We start from the raw sequence: 19,664 nt of genomic DNA on the forward strand, positions 1-19,664 counted from the left end.
CACAAAGCTGATGTGAAATCTGAACAGCCTCCATGCCTTAGCTACTCTGGTTTACCAGTCTGGCTTTTGTGGCTCAGGCTTTCTCAGGCTCAGTTTTGCCCCACAGGTTGGCTGTGTCCCCTTTCTTTACGTCCCTGTATGTTGGCACTTCTGCCCAGGGCTCTTTGTGCCTCTTCTCCATCCCAGAAGCCCTTTATTCCTTGATGTTATTCCATAGAGGGATGTCTTTCACATCCCTTGCCATGCCAAGTTTCCCTCCTCATTGCCATTTTTCTGGGAGGGAAGTAGCTCCAAGTGTCATAGCACCAAGTTCATGAATCCTAAGGAGGGGATGCAGTAGGGGCCACCAGCCATCTCCTTGATCTCTTCCCCCTCTTCAGGATGTTTGGAGCTGTGGGTTACTAGAGGAGGCACAGGGGATCCAGTCCTCTCTCTTGTCTCTGTGCTGCAGAGGCAAAATTGCATTGCATTGACTCAAGGAGGGGGGTCAGACTTGGCCAGCCCTGCCATGGGAGGGTGTGAAGAAATGAGGGGAAGGGACAGATCTGAACTGGGGACACACAGATGAGCCTGGGGGAATGAGCTTGCTACTTCTTTTCATAGAATCATGGCCTGGTTTGGGTTGGGAGGGACCTTAAAGACCATCCAGTTCTACCCCCCTGCCACGGGCAGGGACACCTTCCACTAGCCCAGGTTGCTCCAAACCCCATCCAACCTGGCCTTGGACACTTCCAGGGATGGGGCAGCCACAGCTTCTCTGGGCAACCTCAGGGCCTCACCACCATTTGCTGCCAGGATGGTGGTGCCATGGTGCTGGCAATTGCTGCAGCCCCAGGACGTGGCCTGGCCTTTGCCCTCCAGTGGCCCAGAGCTGGCTGCAGTAGCCCTGTGCCAGGGCCAGCCCAAGTACACTGACTGAGCCATTTGTCTGTGCCATTCTCAGCTGATCCCTTTTGCCACCCCATGTGGGTGGCTGGGTGGGCACAGGGCTGTGAGGCTGTTTGGGGCTGGGGCTCAGGAGCTCCCAGCTCTGATGCCCACAGTGTTCTCTCTGCTCAGGCTCTACTGCCTCAAGATCTATGGCCTGTCATCCCTGTGGCGCCTGTTCCGGGGGAAGAAGTGGAACGTGCTCCGGCAGCGGGTGGACTCCTGCTCCTATGACCTGGACCAGGTAGTGCTGCAGCCCTGGGCTCACTGCAGGACCCTGCCCACGGGCCGTGTGACCCTGTCCTGCTTCATCCAACACTGAGGCAGAAGCCACAGTAGGCTTTGTGGTGCTTGGAACAAGGACATGCCCCAACACTGCATCCATGGCTCTTCTGCTGCCCTGCAGCTGCCCTTCCCTTCCCCTTCCCCAACCTTCCCAAACCTTCCCTTCATTCCCAGAGGGCTGAATCCCCCTGAGCCCCTGCCCGGGCCCGCGGTGGTGCTGCAGCTCCCGGCGGTCCGGGAGCCTGGAGCGGGAACGGGGAGGGCTGGAGGCCGTTCCCGATGCGGTGCCCGGCGGTGTTGCCACAGTAACAGCCGTGGCAGCGTTTCTATTAAAAGGCCCGGTTTCATTCACGTCGTGCTGGAGCGGGGCCCACTCGCTCTCACTCAGGCAGAGGTAGCTTTTGGTCGAGCGCTGGAAGCTCTTTTTAATTCTGAAATGCCACACAAACATCCAGCAGAGCCTGAACTGCTCCTTCTCTGGTAGCTGCAACATCACTGAAATCATACAATAATATCTGGGGGCTCCCAGGGTTGGTGCTTCCTGCCTTTACAACAGATAACCGTGAGCTTCTTGCACAACTGCTGGGCTGGTTTTGTTTCTTTGGAGAGTAAAAGCCTCCGTGCCAGCTTTGCATCAGGGCTCGGTCCCTGTGTACTTTGAGGAGAATTGGGTTGGCACTTCAGGCTTCATTCTGCTGCTCTGGAGACCAGTGGGAATTGTGTCGTTGGCTGGGGAGGAAGAGACGTTTAAAGCAGACCTTAAAAGACTTTTGGAGGTTTAAGTAACTGCAGTGGAGTGACAGAGGAGGGGAGAAACAACTGCTGTGAGGAGAATGGGTTGGATTGTGATCTATTCTTGGTTGTGAGCCTAAAGCTGGGGTGCTGATCCACCTCTGTGATGTGGCTGGTGGGTTCTTTTTTTTCATATCCCACAGCCATGATCTCTTTTTGCAAAAGTGGCAGTGCCCTGTGCTCCTGGGGCTTCTCTGTTCTGGAAGTGGTGACTGAAACTTAAAGAATCAGGTCCCTATTTGTCATAAATGTGCATTTCTCCCAGTTGGAATTAGTTAGACTTACACCAGCTGGGCTGACCCAGAATAAAAATAACTTTTTGTGTGGGCAGTGGAGCCAATGACACCTGCTTTCCATGGATTTTTTTTCTCCTTCATCCACTGAATATTGCTTCCCCCACCCCAGTAACTCCAGCTTCTTCCTTTCTCCCAGTTTCCCACTGAGCAAGAGGCAGAATTCCTGTGGCTGATGCCTCAGGGAATGTTTATCAGCCAAATTCTGACAGCTTTTAACCAGGTGCCCGTTCTGCTAAAACAAGGAGGAACAAAAGTACTGCTCAATTCTCTACAAAATTTCCATCCAAATTTCCTCTTCTTTGTTCCTTTCCACAGTTTTCTGCTGAAAACTGATCAATGGTTCTAAAACTTTTGTGGATATGGTGGGAACAAATGGCAAGATCATGTAAGTCTTGTTTCCTAAGGAAGCTGGGCTGAAATAGGAAATCTTGAGTGTTGTCTATAAAGGAAAAGTGCTGTCAGGATCCAGCTTTTATTTATCTTCTCAAACATACTCCTAAAATAGGGAGCCTTCTAAGAAGGCCCAATGAGAGGAGGAATACTGAAAGTATCCCAGGTAGCATCATTATTCACATAGGCAGTAAAAAAACACATTAAGGGGTCCTGCAAACTTCTGCTGCCTCACAGCCTCCTGGTTTTTATTTGTAATGTGTTTTATTTTGCCATTGCTCTGCTCATGACTGTGTTTCCTTTTTCCCTAGTTATTTATTGGCACTTTGCTGTTCACCATCCTGCTGTTCCTCCTGCCTACAACTGCACTGTATTATTTGGTGTTTACCCTGGTAAGATTTAACCCTTGAAACAAGTCATATACTCTCTTCTGAGAGAGTAAAAATTGGTTTCCTAGACATTTACTGTCATCCATAAAGAAAATATAAATTTTGGGTGTCCTAGGAAGGATTCTCACACAGCTCAAGTGGAATTCAGGATGTACGTTTGTGTTTCTCCAAAGGGAATTCCCAGCAAATCCAGGCCAGCAGGACAAACTGTTTCCCTATGTCTCTCAGAAGCTGTTTTTCTGTCTTTCCATCCCATGTCTGAGGTGACAGCCCCTGTGGTTTGATCCAGAACCTTTTTTCAGGGAATAACTTGCTGTGTTAAATGCTCTCAGCCAGGCTTTGCTCAGACGCTGCGACTGCTTTTTCTTTTCTTCCCCCAACATGACCAGTCTCTCCCCAGAGCCAAATTTTCCACAGACAGTGACAATCACATGCTTTCAGCATCTTTTTTGAGCCTTCTCTTTTCAGATGAGCTTGGCAGCAAAAAATAACTGCAGTGTGACAAAAGGAGGTGCTTTAATCAGGGACAGAAATCATGGAGCAGGGAGCTCATTCCTGACTGCTCTGCTCTTGCTTAGACTCTGTGTGGGGCAGAAATAAGCTACTTCAGCTCCCTTTTGGAGAGGGAAAAGTTGACACTCAGTGGTACACAGTGCTGGAGTTGACTAGAAATGGGAGAATTTGGGCTTCCTTTTCAACTGTGGCTGTCGAAAGTGGAATAGGTCCCACGTCCTTGCAGGACCGCAGCCATAGGAGCTTCATTCCAGTTACACCTGAAAGCTCAGATTGCCAAGGATCCTCACACAGGGTTTGGATGCTCAGCACTTCTGGACATCAAACCCACTTTGGGAGGCTTTAGCTCAGCACACCAGACTTTGGCTTAGCCCACAGCAATGTCAGATCCCAGCTCAGCTCATGAATTTCCAAGTGTTTCATCTCCTGTTTGCTATTTTCTGTTACACTGTGTTTGTAGCTCCGATTGCTGGTGGTGATTGTGCAAGGCCTCATACACTTGCTCGTTGACCTGATTGACTCTCTGCCCCTTTATTCCCTGATCCTTCGGCTCTGCAGATCCTACAGGCTCGCAGGTAAGTCCCTCAGCTCTGCCCCTAAAGCAGCTCAAGGATTTTGCATTTTACATTTAATTTTGATGCCCTGGGTCACTCGTGAATAATAAGATGCAGTGGGGGCAGGAAAGAACCTGAGGCTTGAGTCATGCAGATGTCCCCACTGTTAACCCTGCAAGGAGCAGGGTGAGGATGTCAATGGAAAGAAATCTGATGCTGAAGCAAAATCACGAGCACCTTTATTCAGTCCAATCCTGTGGCAGCTAAAAGTGACATCCAAACAAGCACCATAAACGAGTTCATCTTTTGTTCCAGTTCTAGAGAACCAGGTCAGATAAACTTCAGAGAGTTACACATGGCATGAAGCTGTGTCAGGGGAGGTTTAGGCTGGATATCAGGAAAAGGTTCTTCCCCCAGAGGGTGGTGGGGCAATGGCACCCCAAGGCTGCCAGAGCTCCAGGAGTGTTTGGACAACGCTCTTGGGAAGGGATGGGATTGTTGGGATGTCTGTGCAGGGCCAGGGGTTGGATTTGATGATCCTTGTGTGTCCCTTCCCACTCAGGATATTCCGTGATTCTATGAAACAAGCCGATAACTTTGGCAGTTTGGGCTCTGAAAAAAGCCAAATCACAAAAATACTTGGAATATTGGCTGTTCCAAAGGGCTGGATCTATAGTGGCTGTGAATCAATGGAGCTGTTTCAGCTCTGTGCTGACCTGACCGACTGAAGTCCTGAGCTGAGAAGTTTGGATTAAATTCAAAGCTCTGGGCAGAGTTCAGATCATCATTGTCTTTTTGAGACTAATCTGTCACCATTTTGAACTAGTCATTGTTTGCACTTTGGGTAACCATAAACCATGGCTGGCACCAGAGTAAGGCTCATTTTGGAATGGGTTTGGCTGTCGTCAGCTATGGTTGATCTAGTTACAGTCAAGCACATCTAAATTATTATCTCCTATCCATTTAAAGAGCATGCAGCAGGAATTTAACATGGGAGAAAGAGCTTGATCATCACTAAACCAAGGCTAGTCACCAAAGTCAGGAGGAGCTTGAGGCAACCTCAGCTTTGCTTGTTGGAGCAGTGCCACGCTCAGTTTTGGGAAGGTAGAGCTGAGCCATGTTACCAACTCTGCCTGCAGCAGGTTCCTATGAATTTCCTGGCAGAAACTTCTTAATCCTTCAGGGCTGTCTTTGGGGAGATGCTGCTGAAGAAAACCGAGCCAGTAAACAGCAGGTCAGGGAGCAGAGGGAAGTCTCACTGCCGCTGAGAGGTGTATCCCTGATTTATCCCTAGAAGTGTTCAGGACACAACTGGATGTGGCACTCAGTGCTATGGTTTAGTTGACATGGTGTTGTTCAGTAAAGGGTTGATCTTGATGATCTTGGAGGTCTTTTCCAACCTCTTCTGTGTAAGGCCACATATTCCCGTCAGTCTTGGAATGCTTCTCATTCTTGCTCAGCCAGGTACCTGCTGCAGGGTAACAAGCCTCCACCCAGGCACAGGGTTGTCTTCCCAGATGAGTTTCTTTACTGATCCTGCAATGCCATGTTGTCTGTGAGATGAAGAGGCAGCTCTGAGCATTTCTGCAGCCTGTGTTCCTGCCCCAGCACAAAGATATGGCATTGCAACAGGAACAGATGGAGCAGTTGAATCCAATTCAAAGGACTTCAGAGAGTACACATCTCCTGGTGTCCTCACTGCTTAGGTTCTGCCTCCCTTTTCAGACCCAGAACTTGAATAAGACACCCTCTGGCATGTGTTACCGCAGCTGATTTTACATCAAGATGGTTCTACCAACATGAATGGATAGTTTTTCCTGGTGGGAAAGGTTTAGTGTCATGTTTAAGTTGAGCTCAGTTCACTCATGGCATCTGGCCTCCAAGTTCTTTACTTGAGGGGGCTTGCAAAGAAGGCTGGAGAGGGACTTTTTGCAAGGGCAAGCAATGACAGGACAAGGGGGAATGGCCTTAAGCTGAAAGAGGGTACATTTAGATGGGATATTGGGAAGAATATGTTCCCTGTGAGGGTGGGGAGGCCCTGGCACAGGTTGGCCAGAGAAGCTGTGGCTGCCCCATCCCTGGAAGTGTCCAAGGCCAGGCTGGATGGGGCTTGGAGCAACCTGGGCTAGTGGAAGGTGTCCCTGCCCATGGCAAGGGTGGGAAACTGGATGAGCTTTAAGGTCCCTTCCAACCCAAACCACTCCATGATTCAATGACTCAGTGAATTGACAAAATACCCCACTGATGAAGCCTGGGCTAGGGTAGGTGAATGATCCATCCACACACCAGAAACTAAGCCCATATTTGCTTTCCACACATCCAAAGTGAAATATTTGTGACTTTAAAAAGCCTTTTGTGCATCCATCAGCTGTTGTCCTCTGTACAAGAGTTGTGTCCACCCAGTGTCAGCTCAAGGGGTGCCATCTTGGTTGGGATGTGGATTCATAGGGTGAAGTAAGGCATAACAGTGAGTTTGGGGGTCTCAAGAGCTCTGCCCACACACAGGTTACCAACATGCTGTTTGATTGTGAACAGGCCAGTTCATTTTCTCTGTGCTTCTCTGTCCCAGTATTCCCATCCCAAAGGTTGGGACAGGTTTTGTCGTGGTTCTGTAGGACCTGTCGTGCTGCTGTCTCCATGATCAGTGGGATACAAACAGGCAGTGAGCTCACTTTAGTGTGCTGTCCTGTGAAACAAAGCAAATGAGTTCATGTCCTGGTCTCTCTTGTGCCACTGATGGTGCCTTTGTACAGAAGAAGCAGAACCCTGAGCTCTGGAGTTGGCTGGAAATCATGGAATAGTTCAGGGTTCTTCTCTGCTGGAGTGACCTGCAGGAGACTGAGCCTTCCTGCTCTCCTGGGAAGTGCTCAGACTTCTGAGCACTGTAGGAATCTGTAGGTCATTCTAAAATAAATTTATGGCCTTTTCCTGCATATATTTTCTTAGAAGTTTCAGTCTCTTGAGCAATTAAATAATCTAATTAAGAGGTGGTTGGCTTGCAGCTGTAGAAGGGAGGTGTGTGGCCATGACCTACAGAACCAGCTTTTGCTGCTCTGGTGGGCTGTTGTATCATAAGGCTCCAGAGTGCTCGACCCTGTACCTGAACCTTCACTGCCTATTGTTTCTGACTCTCTCTGACAAATTCTGCCTGAAAATAGTTCCTGGAATGGCTCAGACACTTCTTCTTAGCCACAGCTCTGTGATCACATTGAACACACTTGGTCATCCAGCACATTTGCTTGTTGAGGCCCAGGGTACTCAAACATCTGTTTGAAGCCACTGGAGGAGCCCATGTTTCAATATAATCCAGCAAAATGCAGATAAACCCCTCCTGTCCTGGACAGGAAAGGTGTTAGGATTTGGGCAGAGAGTTTGAACCAGACCTCTGTGCTAGAGGAGAGTTCTGTCTCAGGAGTGTACTATATAATTTTAATTAATTCAAAGCTTGAGGAAAAAGAGGAAACATTTTGGTTTTTAAATGTGCAGGAGTCATAGAGATACTGTAGTGATGGGGTTTACGCAGGTTTTATTTCTGTTTGTACTCCTGAGGCAGTGTTTGATCTGTGGCAGATCATTTTTGTTAATCTTGTCTCATCTTACCTGCAGAAAGGAATAACAGGGACACACTTGGATGGGATAGGTTTATCCAAGAGGAAATAGAAAAGTGGCAGGTTTGATGGGGTTAGTAGCCTGTTAAAAACATCGGGATGCTGGGATTAATGGGCAGGGATTGCTCCAAAATGTTTTCATGCCTCTAGTCAGCCACTTCCTTCCCTCGGTCTGAAAGAGGGAGAGATTTGCACATGTGCTGGATCCACATGAGCACAAGTTAAAGGTGAGCTCTCTGTCTGCTCTAAACATGGAGTGCCCATTCTGATGGAAGTTTGGGGAAAGAAAAAGGTTTTCCCAGTCCCTTTGTCATCATCGGGTCTGGCTGGCTGATTTCTGGTCTTTGTGCTTGCTTTAGGGCTGTGTTCTCGAGCTGGAAGTCAGAGGAGCTGCTTTTAATGGAGCTGAGGGAAACATATCATTTGTAATTAGCCTTAAACCACTATGAGAGAATCCTGTTGAAAAAGTGGGGAGGTTCCCAAATCCAGAAAGGTTTAAGACAGTTTCTAGGGAATCAGTGCTCAGACAACAGCACTGGGCAACAAATGGCGTGGAACTGTAGAATATCCTGAGTGGGAAAGGATCCACAGGGATCAAGTCCAGCTCCTGGCCCTGCACAGAACAGTCCCAAGAATCCCACCATGGATTTCCTTGTTTTGTGTCTTTGCAGCTGGAGTGAAGTTCAGAGTCCTTGAGCAGCAGGATGGAAAACCTCTGCGGCTCCTTATGCAGGTAAGGCCCTGGTGCCCTCTGTGACAGTTCTGCCACTCCCCTCAGAGTGACCTCAGGCACAGGGTGGGGATGGGCCTGTGCAGGGCCAAGAGTTGGACTTGATCCTGCTGGGGCCCTTCCAACTCAGCATGTTCTGTGATTCTGTGACCCCACAGTCCTTCCCTCTCCTGTAGCTGCTCCCACTGAAAGGCTCCACTTAAAATACATCAGCTGTAAAACACCAAAATGAAGGAAATCATTTCCTGTTGCCATGGCTGGCTGTGCTCTCTGTGTTTTTGATGCCCTGCTTGAGTCCTCTGGAGAAAATGTAGTGCCCTGCATGGTGGGAAGTGAAATGCAGGAGAAGGGAAGGCAGGAGAAACACGGAGCCGTGACACTTCTGGGATTGAGACCTGACATCATTGTCACCTCCTGGCTCTGGCAGCTTCCCCTTGGTAATTGCTGAACACTGAGAGGAGCAAAAGGAGGCAGTTAAACCATCCAGAATGAAGCATCAGGAAAGGTCCTCCCCTCCAGCTGTGGGAAAAAGCCTTGGCTGCTCCACAATGCCGACAGGATGAGAACCTGAGCCTGGAGAAAGGGAAGGGCCTCCTCTTTCCCCTGAATTCCTCTGGGAAGGTGCATAGGCAGAGCTCACCTGTGCTTCTGTAACCCTGCATTTCTGACATCACAGATACTGAAGGAAATTAGTTTCTGAAAAGCAATGAGGTGATGGTAGCAGGGAAGTTCTCCTTATGGTTCAGGAGTGAATTTTCCATTTCCTGACCCAGCAGGAATACAGCCATATCCCAGGGTGACTTTGCTTACTCTCTGCATCCTAAGAGGAGAGGCTGCAAGTAGCAAAGCACTTATAAAACACTTGGACACTGGGGGAGTGTGTGGGAAGGAATTAACTGCAGCTTCCCAGTTCTTTTGCTTTTTCCATCTTGGGTCCAGCCCTGTTTCAAAAGGTCAGCCTAGCAGGGAACAGCATAGCAGCTAGCAGCAATTCCAGAGGGAATCCCTTCAACAGATGTCTTCCAGGGCAAATCTAGCATTCCCTGAACATGCTGTATTCCCAGTTCCTGTCTTTCAGTAGGATAGTGGTGTAGGAACCAAAATCCATCATCCTCCATGGCCAGAGACCTCCCTAAAAAAGAACCCAGAGACCAGAGATGAGGCACAGGAGCTTTGGCATCAGCCTGTGTGTGGATGAGCTGGATGGGCTCTCCAGAGGGAGAGGTGGAAGTGCTGCAGTGGATGTCTGTCCCAGCCTTCTGTTCAAATAATAATGAGCAGAGAGTCAGGAAAGGCACTTTTTTCACTCTCTTTGTGCTGGTGGAAATGAAAAATGGGCTTGTGTTAGAAATCCTGCTGAATATCCCACTTTCTGATAGGCCTTTGGAGAGGACGATCTAAAAAGCTTATTTTTAAAGACATGTTAAAATTCTTATTTATTGTGCAAGGTGATGTGCCTTTCTAGAATTTTCACAGTGGCTTTGCCCTCTCTCCCTGTATCTCTCTTGGAGCTCTACTTGATGGAAATAAGGCTGTTTGCATGGAGCTATGCTCAAAATAATTGAAGCTGTAGGTGAGTGATACATTCAGAGCTGTCCTTTGGGACACTGGTAATGGATTAGGAATCAATAATTCTGGGTCTGAGCATTCCCATCCAGCTCGTGGTTCAGCCAAGTGATTATTTTTGATTTTTAAGATAGTGCCACTGGAATGCAAAGTCCAGACACAGGGGGGATGGAGGGCAGGGAATGATATTTCCATTCCAAATACTACTTAATATTCTCCAAGAATTCTTACATAGGTCAGTGTTTTCATTAGTATTTAAAATAATTTCTTTTGGATGCATAAGAAGAAATAATTCTGGCAGTGTGGCTCAGCTGAACTGATAGCCCAGGGAAAGACTGGCCTTAAGCTGAAGGAGGGCAGGTTTGGATGGGATATTGGGAAGAAATTCTCCCCTGTGAGGGTGGTGAGAGAAGCCCAGAGAGGTGGTTTCCCAGAGAAGCTGTGGCTGCCCCAGCCCTCTAAGTGTCCAAGGCCAGGTTGGACAGGGCTTGGAGCAACCTGGGCTAGTGGAAGGTGTCCCTGCCCATGGCAGGGGGAGGAATTGGATGAGTGTTAAGGTCCCTTCCCACCCAAACCAGTCTTGAATTCTCTGATTTTATGATTCTAGGACATGATGAGTTTGATCCATCCTGCTGCTGGAAGTGTCACCTTTCTCAGCAATTGCTTTGAAAAGGGTTAAGCAGAAGAGGAAGGGAAAGGGAACAGCTCCATTATGAGAGGAGGGATGGATATTCCAGCAGGGAATACCATAGCTTTGAACTGCAGGATTTGCATAAGGGGAACTCATGTTGGCACCTCACTTATGCATGGGGTTTGCCTCATGTTTCCATTTTTAACAGGACAGGCAGGGAATGTATTGCTCTGGGTGTAGCCCCATCCCTGGATATGTTTTAGTAGGGAAGTGTTGGTATCCACACTCTGCCTGGAGATGCTTCTTAACAAGAAATGTTGTGTCCAAACCTTCCAGCCCACGGAGCCAATAGTCAAAGGAACACACACTGTGTCTGTCCCTTGCAGAGCAGCAGTTCCTGTCCTCCCCCAGCATGTTTGCACTTAGAACAGACTGGTTTGCCTATAGGGAGGGAATGGGCAGAAACTACTCAGGTTTTACTGCTGTTTGTTCTGGGAGCAGGTTTCTTTGGCTTTTTTTTTCTTTTTTTTTTCTTTTTTTCTTTTTTTTTCCCCCTGCAAGCTGCAGCCCTGGCCTTTTTCCTAAACTTCCTAGGGATGCTTCTGTGTACTAGCATTTTCCCCTTCTGCTTCAGCCATGTTGTACTTTGAAACTAATTTGACAAAGGTCTCCAGGATTAATTCTAATGAACCTTTTGCTCAACCACCCTTTCCCAGAGCTCCATCCCTGTAGTTCACTCCCTTGCTCTGTGAGCACCAGAAAGCTGAAGCAAGCTGGTGGTACAGGCACAGTCCCAGAAAATTGGGTACTTCTCAGTGGAAATATTCACCTTTTGACCAAGTGGTGACTCTCTGTGTGGTTTTTGCTGTCTCTCTTTCCTTTTTGTGGCTGGATTTTCTGCTGTGAATGAGAGTCCTCTTTCATGGAGCTGCTTGGTTGGTTCCAGCAGAGCTGGACCCTTTCACTAGAGGATGTCCTTCCACTTCTCCCCAGTGTCCAAGCTTCCTCTAACTTTGTAAGTCCCTTCCCTTGGCATCTCTCATGATCTGTTTTCTGAGCCCCACCATTTCTGTGCAAGCTTTTTGCTCTTTTGGAGACAACCTATTGCTGTGCAGCCTTTAGATGTGTCAGATCTTGGCTGCATTGGATCCATCCCATGGACTTCACCTGTCTCCTGCCCTGAAAGCAGTGGAATGAGCTTTTCCAAGGTCTGATGTACTTCTGTCACCCCTCATCCAGCTAAAGCCTCTGTCTGCCCTCCTTTCCAAAAAGTCAATACAGCAACTTGTGACCATAATCAGAGCTTTTGTAGGCACGGGTTAGGATGGTGATTGAAATCAAATTTAAAAAGATGAACTCAGCCAAGGAGATTTAATTGAAAATGGTAATTTCCAATAGGTAAAATTGGGGAAAGTGGGGAAAATAGTAGTGGTAATTATTTTGGAGTGTGATGCTGTCCTGGGCTCAGTTCCAGGTTTAACTTAAAGCACAGCTGTAGGCTGAGGGCTCATGTAAGGTATGGCTTCACTGGCCCATTCCAGAAGAGTTCCTGAGAGACCCAGTGCATCCCTCATCCATGGGGGGTATAATTAGGTAAGTTTAGATTAGATATTAAGGAAAATTTCTTCTCTAAAAGGCTGGTCAGGCCCTGGCACAGCTACCCAGGGCAGTGGTGGAGTCCCCATCCCTGGAGGGATTTAAAGGCTGTGTGGATGTGGCACTTGGGGACAGGGGTTAGTGGTGGCCTGGGCAGTGCTGGGTTAAGGGTTGGACTCAATGACCTTAAAGATCTTTTCCAACCTAAACAATTCCATGCCTCTGTGATTCTATCACTGTCTCTGCAGCCACTGCCACCCCATCACACAGGAGGGGACAGTCCCAACCTGTGTGTGATATGTGTAACTGTCACTGCACCAGCACTTGTGCTGCCTCTCTGCTTGGAGAAGAGTTCAATGACATCCCTTACCAAGCTCCATTTGGTCACGTTTGGGGATGTTGTGGAAGGACAAACAGCCTTACCAAGGCAGGGAGGGATTCTGATGCTTTGTGAGCAGCAGGACTGATGTTTTAGCAGAGGCTGGTGCTGTGCAGAAGCTGCACTTGCCCTCCTCAGCTGCCTGAGCCTCTCACTACATGTTTTCCTTTCTCCTGCCCCTCTTTCTCCCACAGATCAACCCTCTCTCCTATGGTGCTGTTGTACAGACATACAGGCTGCCCACCTACAGCTGTTACCCCAAGGACTCCTGGGCATCTCTCTGCAAGAAGCTGTTCCTTGGAGAGCTGATCTACCCTTGGAAACACAAAGGAGAGAAGCAGGACTAAATACAGTGAAAGAGCTGGAGATCTTGGCCAGAAGAACATACAGAATCCTAATGCTTTAGGACCAAAGGCTTCTCAGAGCCAGCAACTGCCACATCCCTTTAAATAGATTTTGGTAACGTGAGAGGGGCTGAATTTTTAAAGGCAAGTGTTTTTAAGCATTATTTTTCCACTTTCCTCTTCCCTTACACTGTGTTTGTATAACATGCTAATGATTATTTTGGAAGCTAAAGGTGAAACCCATCAGTGCCTCACTAAACCAGCCCTCCATGTCACCAAGGAAGCAGCTCTTGAATGGTTTGGGGGTGAATGTCTCCTTCTGTGCTGGCTCACAGGGCCAGCCCCTGAGGAGGTTCAGAGGCACAATGCTGAGGTGCGTTTGGCTAAAGGGTGTTTTGGACTTTTTGTGCTTCAGCCTTCAAGCTGATCAAACACAAAGTGGAGGATTGTCTTGTAAAGTCACGCACTGAAAACTGAGCAGCAGCTTGTCTGGGTTCAGAGGATATTTGTTCTTTTCCCTTTGGGAGAGCTTGGATTCAGCCCCACTGCAGCACCAGAGGAGGTGTTCAGCACAGAAACAGGGTGCTTGTGCGGTCTCATCTACATTGTTTTCCAAAGCAAACAGTGCCCTGTGTGGGCATTCACGAAGGAGTTGGACTCCCATGATCCTCGTGGGTCCTTCCAGCTCGAGTATCCTGTGACTCTGGGACTGCTCAGGTTGTGTGGCTGTGAGCCCGGGGACAGAGAGCTCTGGGCTCTGCCAAGGCTCAGGGCTCTCCAGTCCCAGTGTGAGGCTCCCACAGCTCTGCTGAGTCCAGCTCTGGCCAGAGCTCTGCTGGGGGTGTTCAGCCCAGCTCCTTGCCCAGCTCAGTGAGCTCAGGGCAGCCTGTGCTGCACCCCCTGACAGGGCCCATACACCCCCTGTTTCCAGGGCTCTGGTGAGACCCTCGTCAAGGGGTCCCTCATTTTGCACTTCCTAGCAGTCAGGGAGCTTTTAAAGTCTTGGCTGTGAGGCATTTAAAGCCACTTCTTTCCCTGAAACTATAGGTCTAGTGGAAGGTGTCCCTGCCCATGGCAGGGGGTGGAACGAGATGAGCTTTAAGGTCCCTTCCAACCCAAACCGTTCTGTGATTCCATGATTTCTCTTAGGGGAGATTTCCTGCTTTGAGTACACCTCCACAGTGCAGCAGTGCTCTGTTTTTCGTGTCCTGGTCTCATTTTGATGTGTCTCCTGTTCCCTGTCTTGGAAAGAGTGCCTCTGTGCATGGGAGGGTTGTGTCCCTCTGGATACTCTGTGGTTGTGTAGGCATTTACACACAGCCCTTACCCAAAATATCCTTCCTCCAGCTCTGCTGGCTCCTGTGGCCCAGCTCAAACAAGGGTGCAGTGTCTCCCTGTACCCTGCTTTGCACACCCAAAGTGGCTGTGTTAACTGGCAGGTGAGGGGTGTGCTGGACCTGCCCCCATTTCCTCTGGCTGTCCAAGGAACCCAGGATGGAGGAGGAGGATGTGCTGTGACTCAGCCCTTCCTTGGAGGGCTGCCTGTGTATCCCAGTGGGAGTTATGGAGGCAAGGCAAGGTGCTGTGGGCTTTGGGAGCCTTCACTCAGCACTTCCAGGGGCAGGATAAGAGTTTCCTACCCCATGTGCTGGAGGCTGTCACAGAAGAGAAGGGTTATGGCCCCCCTGCCTTAAGACATCCCTGGCCAGATATATTTGGGTTGTCTGGAGCTGCTAAAAGCCTGTCATGGTGCAGCCACTGCCTCTCCAGTCACAGCCTGATCAGGAGGAAAGGAAGCTCTGCAGGCAGGTGCCTGGTCCAGACATTCCTTAGCAGGCAAATCTCCAAGGCCTTCCAGGTTTCTTAGGGACATCATGAAGAGAGGAAGGGCTGTATAGACCCTGCTCCCAAAGGATGTCCTGTTACCTCATCAAGGGAAGAAGGGCACCTCACTGAAGAAAGCCAGCATGGCAAAAGCCCCCCATCAGCATCTGCCACTGCAGGCTCTGGGTGGGACATCCCTGTCTGCAGAAACTGGAGAGATCTGGTTCCTCCTTGATGATCCCTGCTGAAAACTCCTGTACAAATACAGCATCTTCTTCTCTTGGAATACCACTGCCCAGGTATTTCTCACTGCAGGTGGGAATAACTCCAGGCAGTGATGCCTTTAGTGGATGAATGGTCTGAGTAATGTTTCTCACTTCAGCTGAAGTCAGTCCTGCAGTCCCATCCTCACCTGGCTCTCAGCACAGCAGGTTTACACGTTACCCCTCTCTCATCTTTCCACTGGAGCTACTAAATGATATCCCTGGTTCCTCCCAGGCCTGCACAGTTCAGCTCACTCACTGCTGTGAGAAACTTTATTATTTTTGGTCTTATGAAAATAATGTTCCTGGCTTTTAAAATCTTCCTGTGAGACCAGACAGTTCATGATGGTCTTAGTTGTGATTGTCCTTTGGGATCAAGTGACCTGAAATCCCCAGAGACAGCACAGAGCCATGAAGACCAGCAAATGTGACCTTCCTTTTGGGAACCTGCCAGATGTGTTTGATGTTCCAGTGTTGGGTTTGTTTACTAAAGGCTGATACTGAGTGTGGGGATGGGGAAATACTAAACTGAGAGAAAGCTCCTCAAACCTGAGATCCTGAATCTTCTGAGACACAGAGAACCCTGAGCAGCCCAGCTGGGCAGTGGCAGCTCCTTGTGGGTGCAGTTCTCCTGTGTCACCCAGAGCTGGTGCCCCAGCTGTCCCACTGCTCCTCCCCCTGGGTGCTCTCCTCTCCCGTGGTGGTATCTGAGCATCTGAGTTCCTTGTGCTGGATCTTTGCCATGTCTCTCCTCTTCCTTTCCAGTCCCTGCTGTGAAACAAGTCTTCCCCCACCCTTTTCCGACTCTGTGCACAGACATTACAACAACTCAGCAGACATCCTGCTCAGGAACACTTGACCTTATGTCATCCCTCTAATTAGAAGTTGGGATCAGCATCATCTTCCACAGCAGCACAGACTGGCCCAGCGCTGGCATTTCCTCAGGGAAGAGGTTGCTGGTGAGGTTCTGGCTCTGATTTTTCCTCAGATCCATATTTTCCATGTCAGCCCTTGGATGAGAAGTAGTTAAAGGTTTCAGATCTCCCATTCCTACCACACACCCCTTAGAGCAGGCACAAGGAGGCTCTAATCTTGCAGATTTTTTTTTAATACTGCATTTTCTAATTATTATTTCTCCCACCCTATGGTTCCCAGTGCTGGCACAAACTCCCTCTTTACTTAGGCGGGCGGTTTGTGAGGGAAAACGTGATTCATTGTGTGCAAAACTCCATCCTAGATAGAAATTCTGCCTTGGAGAAATCCTTTCCTCACCAGCACAGCATGTGACGATGCTGAAAGGAAACCTCAGTAATTACACTGCACTGAAGGCTCTGGTTATGGGTTTGGGAGTTTTCCCTGATCCTGCAGCTGGACTGGGCCCCGTTCAGGCCTACACAAAGAGGGTTCCATGAGTGTATAACCCTTAGGTTGACTTTCAGGAGTGTAAGGCAGGGAATCTTCTGCATGGTCATCCTGCAGACAACCAGCTGCTTTCCTTCTGGCCTGCACTGCCTCATCCTGCTGCCCCACACCATCTTCTTGCTTAACTCAAGCCCTCAGGGATTTACTCTTTGTCCTTAGACCTGCTGGTTGCAGCAACCACTGGTGGGGGTTGGAAGGGGCCTCAGGATCATCTGGTCCAGCCCTGCTGCTCATGCAGGGCCACCCAAGGCTGGTTGCCCAGGACTGTGTCCACATGCCCTTGGGATATCTCCGAGGATGGCGACTCCACCACCTCCCTGGACAACCCGTGCAGTGCTTGGTCACCCTCAGAGTGAAAAGCTCTTCAGCCAGGGTTTGATGTGTTTCAGTTCACGCCCATTGCCTTTTGTCCTGTTGTGCCAAGCTTGGAGACACCATAACTCAGATCTCTTCAGTGACTGAGAACATTTGCAGCCCTGTGCTGCCTCTGTTCCTGTTCCCCCTGTTCAGGGACTGCCCAGCAGCCCCTTTGCCTTTGGGGAGTGTCTGAGCCCTCTGGTTTTGGGGTGCCTGTGCACTGACTCATGTATCTGACCTGCTCCTCGCCAGCTGCTCTGCGCTGAGAGCACGTGCTGTGCAGCCACACTGCTGCTGTGCTGAGCACAGAGGGGCAGCTCTGGGGGCTGGGGAGCAGAGCCCCAGCCTGGCAGTGCCCATGTGTTGGGAACAGCTCTGTGTGCAGCCCTGAGGCTCTGCAGGGTGAGTGTGCTCTGAACACAGATGGGATGGGTCTGGATCCCCCACATGACAGGAGGCCATGGGGCTTTCCAGCTGGCTCAGGAGCTTTTGAGTGCAGGATAAACACGTTCAGAGCAATCCAAACCTCACATGGGCAGCTGATTTTTGTTCCTGGATGAGAACAGTGTGCCCATCACCTTTGCATCTGGCTCACCATTTTCCATTAGCAGTTGCTGCAAAAGTCTGTTGCCTTTGACTCCCAGCTGGCACCTACAGCCCTTACCCACGCCAAGGCCTCAAACCAGGAATGCTCTAACTCCCCATTTACTGTCTCAGCAAGCCAAATACAAGAGGATCCCTGTGCTGCTGGATGCTGGAGGTGACAGAATATACTCCCTGCATTCCCGGGGCAGGGGAGGTGCTGGTTGTGCTGCTCGGGGGGAGCAGCAGAGCTGGGGCCCTGCTCTGTGCTCACTCGGGGCAGGGAGAAGCAGCAGCACCTCTCCCATCCACAGTGTTATTTAACCTCTGGCACTGGGGAAATTCGTGAGAACTTCACAACTTGGAATCAATCCTCCTCCTTACAGTGTTTTCTGGTTTAAAGTAAAGTGTTACAAAAGAGCACTGAATGACTGACAGTTTCATTGAAACTGTGTATTTGTGAGTGAAGTTTGAGAGGAAGTTTGATCACTGCTTAAAAACCACTGGTACATTTTCTCCTTCTCTCACATGAACGTTCAACAGGAGCAAAGTGTGACACAGTGTTTGCTTTAAATGTCACCACTAACCCCAGCTAAGGTGACTTCCTTCCCACCACAGCCCTGATGTGAAACGCAGCCTGATGATGTGAAACACTGGCCAGGAACAAGCCCTGCCTTAGGAATCAGACTGGCTTTAGGCTCATGACAGCTCTGTTTCTGCAGGCAGAAGTGCTGGGCAGAGCAATGGCAATGCCAGCAGGATGATGGCAATGCCAGTGGCAGCAGTGCCAGTGGCAGCAGGTCCCTGCACAGGTGGGACCAGGGATGCTCTGCACATACCAGGTACAGGTGCTTCTGTGGGAGAGTTTAGGGATGGAGAGCTCTGTTCTGCTGACAGGTGTGGGGTTTTTGGGTTAGTTAAACCTTTTAATCAGAACTTAAATGGATTTTGATTACACTATAATAAAGATGTTGGGAGAAAAATCGAGCTCTTCCCTCTTGTTTAACAAGCACTGTGTGGCTGCCACAGCACAGGGACAGGCAGGGGGGCTGCTGTAGGCTCAGCTTACCCAGGCAGGCAGCTCATCCCCCTCCTGAGGCCTGGCTGGGCAGTTGCTCATCCTCTGCTCTCCCACACAGAGGGATTTCACCTCTGGTCCAGCTCTAATTGTTCTGCCAAGGCCGTGAAGCCCATGGAAGGAGGAGCCCCGACCCAGCTGATCCCACCTCAGGCCTTGGACATGGTTGAGGTGATGCTCCTCCAGCTGTGGGATTTCCTACAAGTCAGTGAGGGTTTCCCCTGAGCCTGTTCCTATGGTGTGGTGCTGTTTGGTGTGAGGCAGGATGGGGAGGACAAACCTCTGCAGCACTGCCCAATCTGAGCAGGAGCCCAAACTGGGATGGGAATGATGGGGCCTTGTGACCACTCCTCCTCACCCCAGAGCACTCCTTCCATTCCTTTCTCCTTTCATACAGCTGAGTGCACAGCCATGGCAAAGTACCCACAGACCACCTGCCAAGATCCCCCCTCTGCCAGGATCCTCTGCCAGGATCACCCCTCTAGCTCTGCCTCACACCCTCTTGCCATGATTCCCATTGGTCTGAGCTCCAGTTTGGTTTCCACTATCCCAGAGAGGTGAGAAATCCCTTGACTGAGCCATGAACAGGGTCCTCTGGAGTGGCAGGACTGAGAACCAGAGGCTGAAAAAAGAAATAAAATCAAGGAGGTTCCTGCCCATCCTCCTCCTCTCCACTTCCACTGCTTTGGAGCCAATGGGCTGATGGACAGAAATGAGGAGTGGCTTTTCTCTCCTCCTGGGGAATCCAGGCATGCACAGGTCCCCCCTCTCTGCTTCCCCTGCTCCACCTGCCAGGGCTGAGCCCTGGAGCGAGAGTTTCCCTGCAGGCTTCACCTTCCAAGCCCCTGCTCCCTGGGGAACACCATCAGCAGAGGCTGGGAGTGGCAGAGACTCCAGCAGGACATCTGCTATTTCCATGAACTCTATCTGCTATTTTGGTTTGCTTTATCTGCCATTTCGTTTCGCTTTAGCAGTGGCTGTGGGAGCTGGGCTGTTTGGGAGGTGGGTGGGGGGATGGAGGGGGCTGTGTTTGGCCCCTGCCACGTACAGAAGCCAAACTGAGCAGTGCTGAGTGTGAGCATCCCCTCAGCCCACGGAGATACAAACCCCTCACCAGAACACCCCCAAAGGAGTTCAC

At 49.8% G+C, this 19,664-nt stretch overlaps 1 protein-coding gene across 5 annotated transcripts in view; it reads left to right on the plus strand.

The window, feature by feature from the left end:
• The window catches only part of PIGQ (phosphatidylinositol glycan anchor biosynthesis class Q), a 39,943-nt gene extending 21,523 nt beyond the window's left edge, over positions 1 to 18,420 (plus strand). For 3 of the 5 annotated variants that reach the window (XM_051780918.1, XM_051780894.1, XM_051780886.1), the window contains exons 7-11: positions 1,060 to 1,171; positions 3,002 to 3,082; positions 4,053 to 4,167; positions 8,426 to 8,487; positions 12,851 to 18,420. In XM_051780918.1, coding sequence (XP_051636878.1) covers positions 1,060 to 1,171; positions 3,002 to 3,082; positions 4,053 to 4,167; positions 8,426 to 8,487; positions 12,851 to 13,003 — 523 coding nt within the window. In that variant the 3' untranslated portion in view covers positions 13,004 to 18,420. Of the gene's footprint in view, positions 1 to 1,059; positions 1,172 to 3,001; positions 3,083 to 4,052; positions 4,168 to 8,425; positions 8,488 to 12,850 lie in introns of those variants that run through there. The other 2 variants (XM_051780900.1, XM_051780909.1) reach the window with 2 other exon arrangements.
• Positions 18,421 to 19,664: the final 1,244 nt, after the last annotated feature.

Source organism: Manacus candei, unplaced genomic scaffold (genome assembly GCF_025592945.1).
Source record: "Manacus candei isolate 608988 ecotype Guabito, Panama unplaced genomic scaffold, ASM2559294v1 h1tg000002l, whole genome shotgun sequence".
Classification (NCBI taxonomy): domain Eukaryota; kingdom Metazoa; phylum Chordata; class Aves; order Passeriformes; family Pipridae; genus Manacus; species Manacus candei.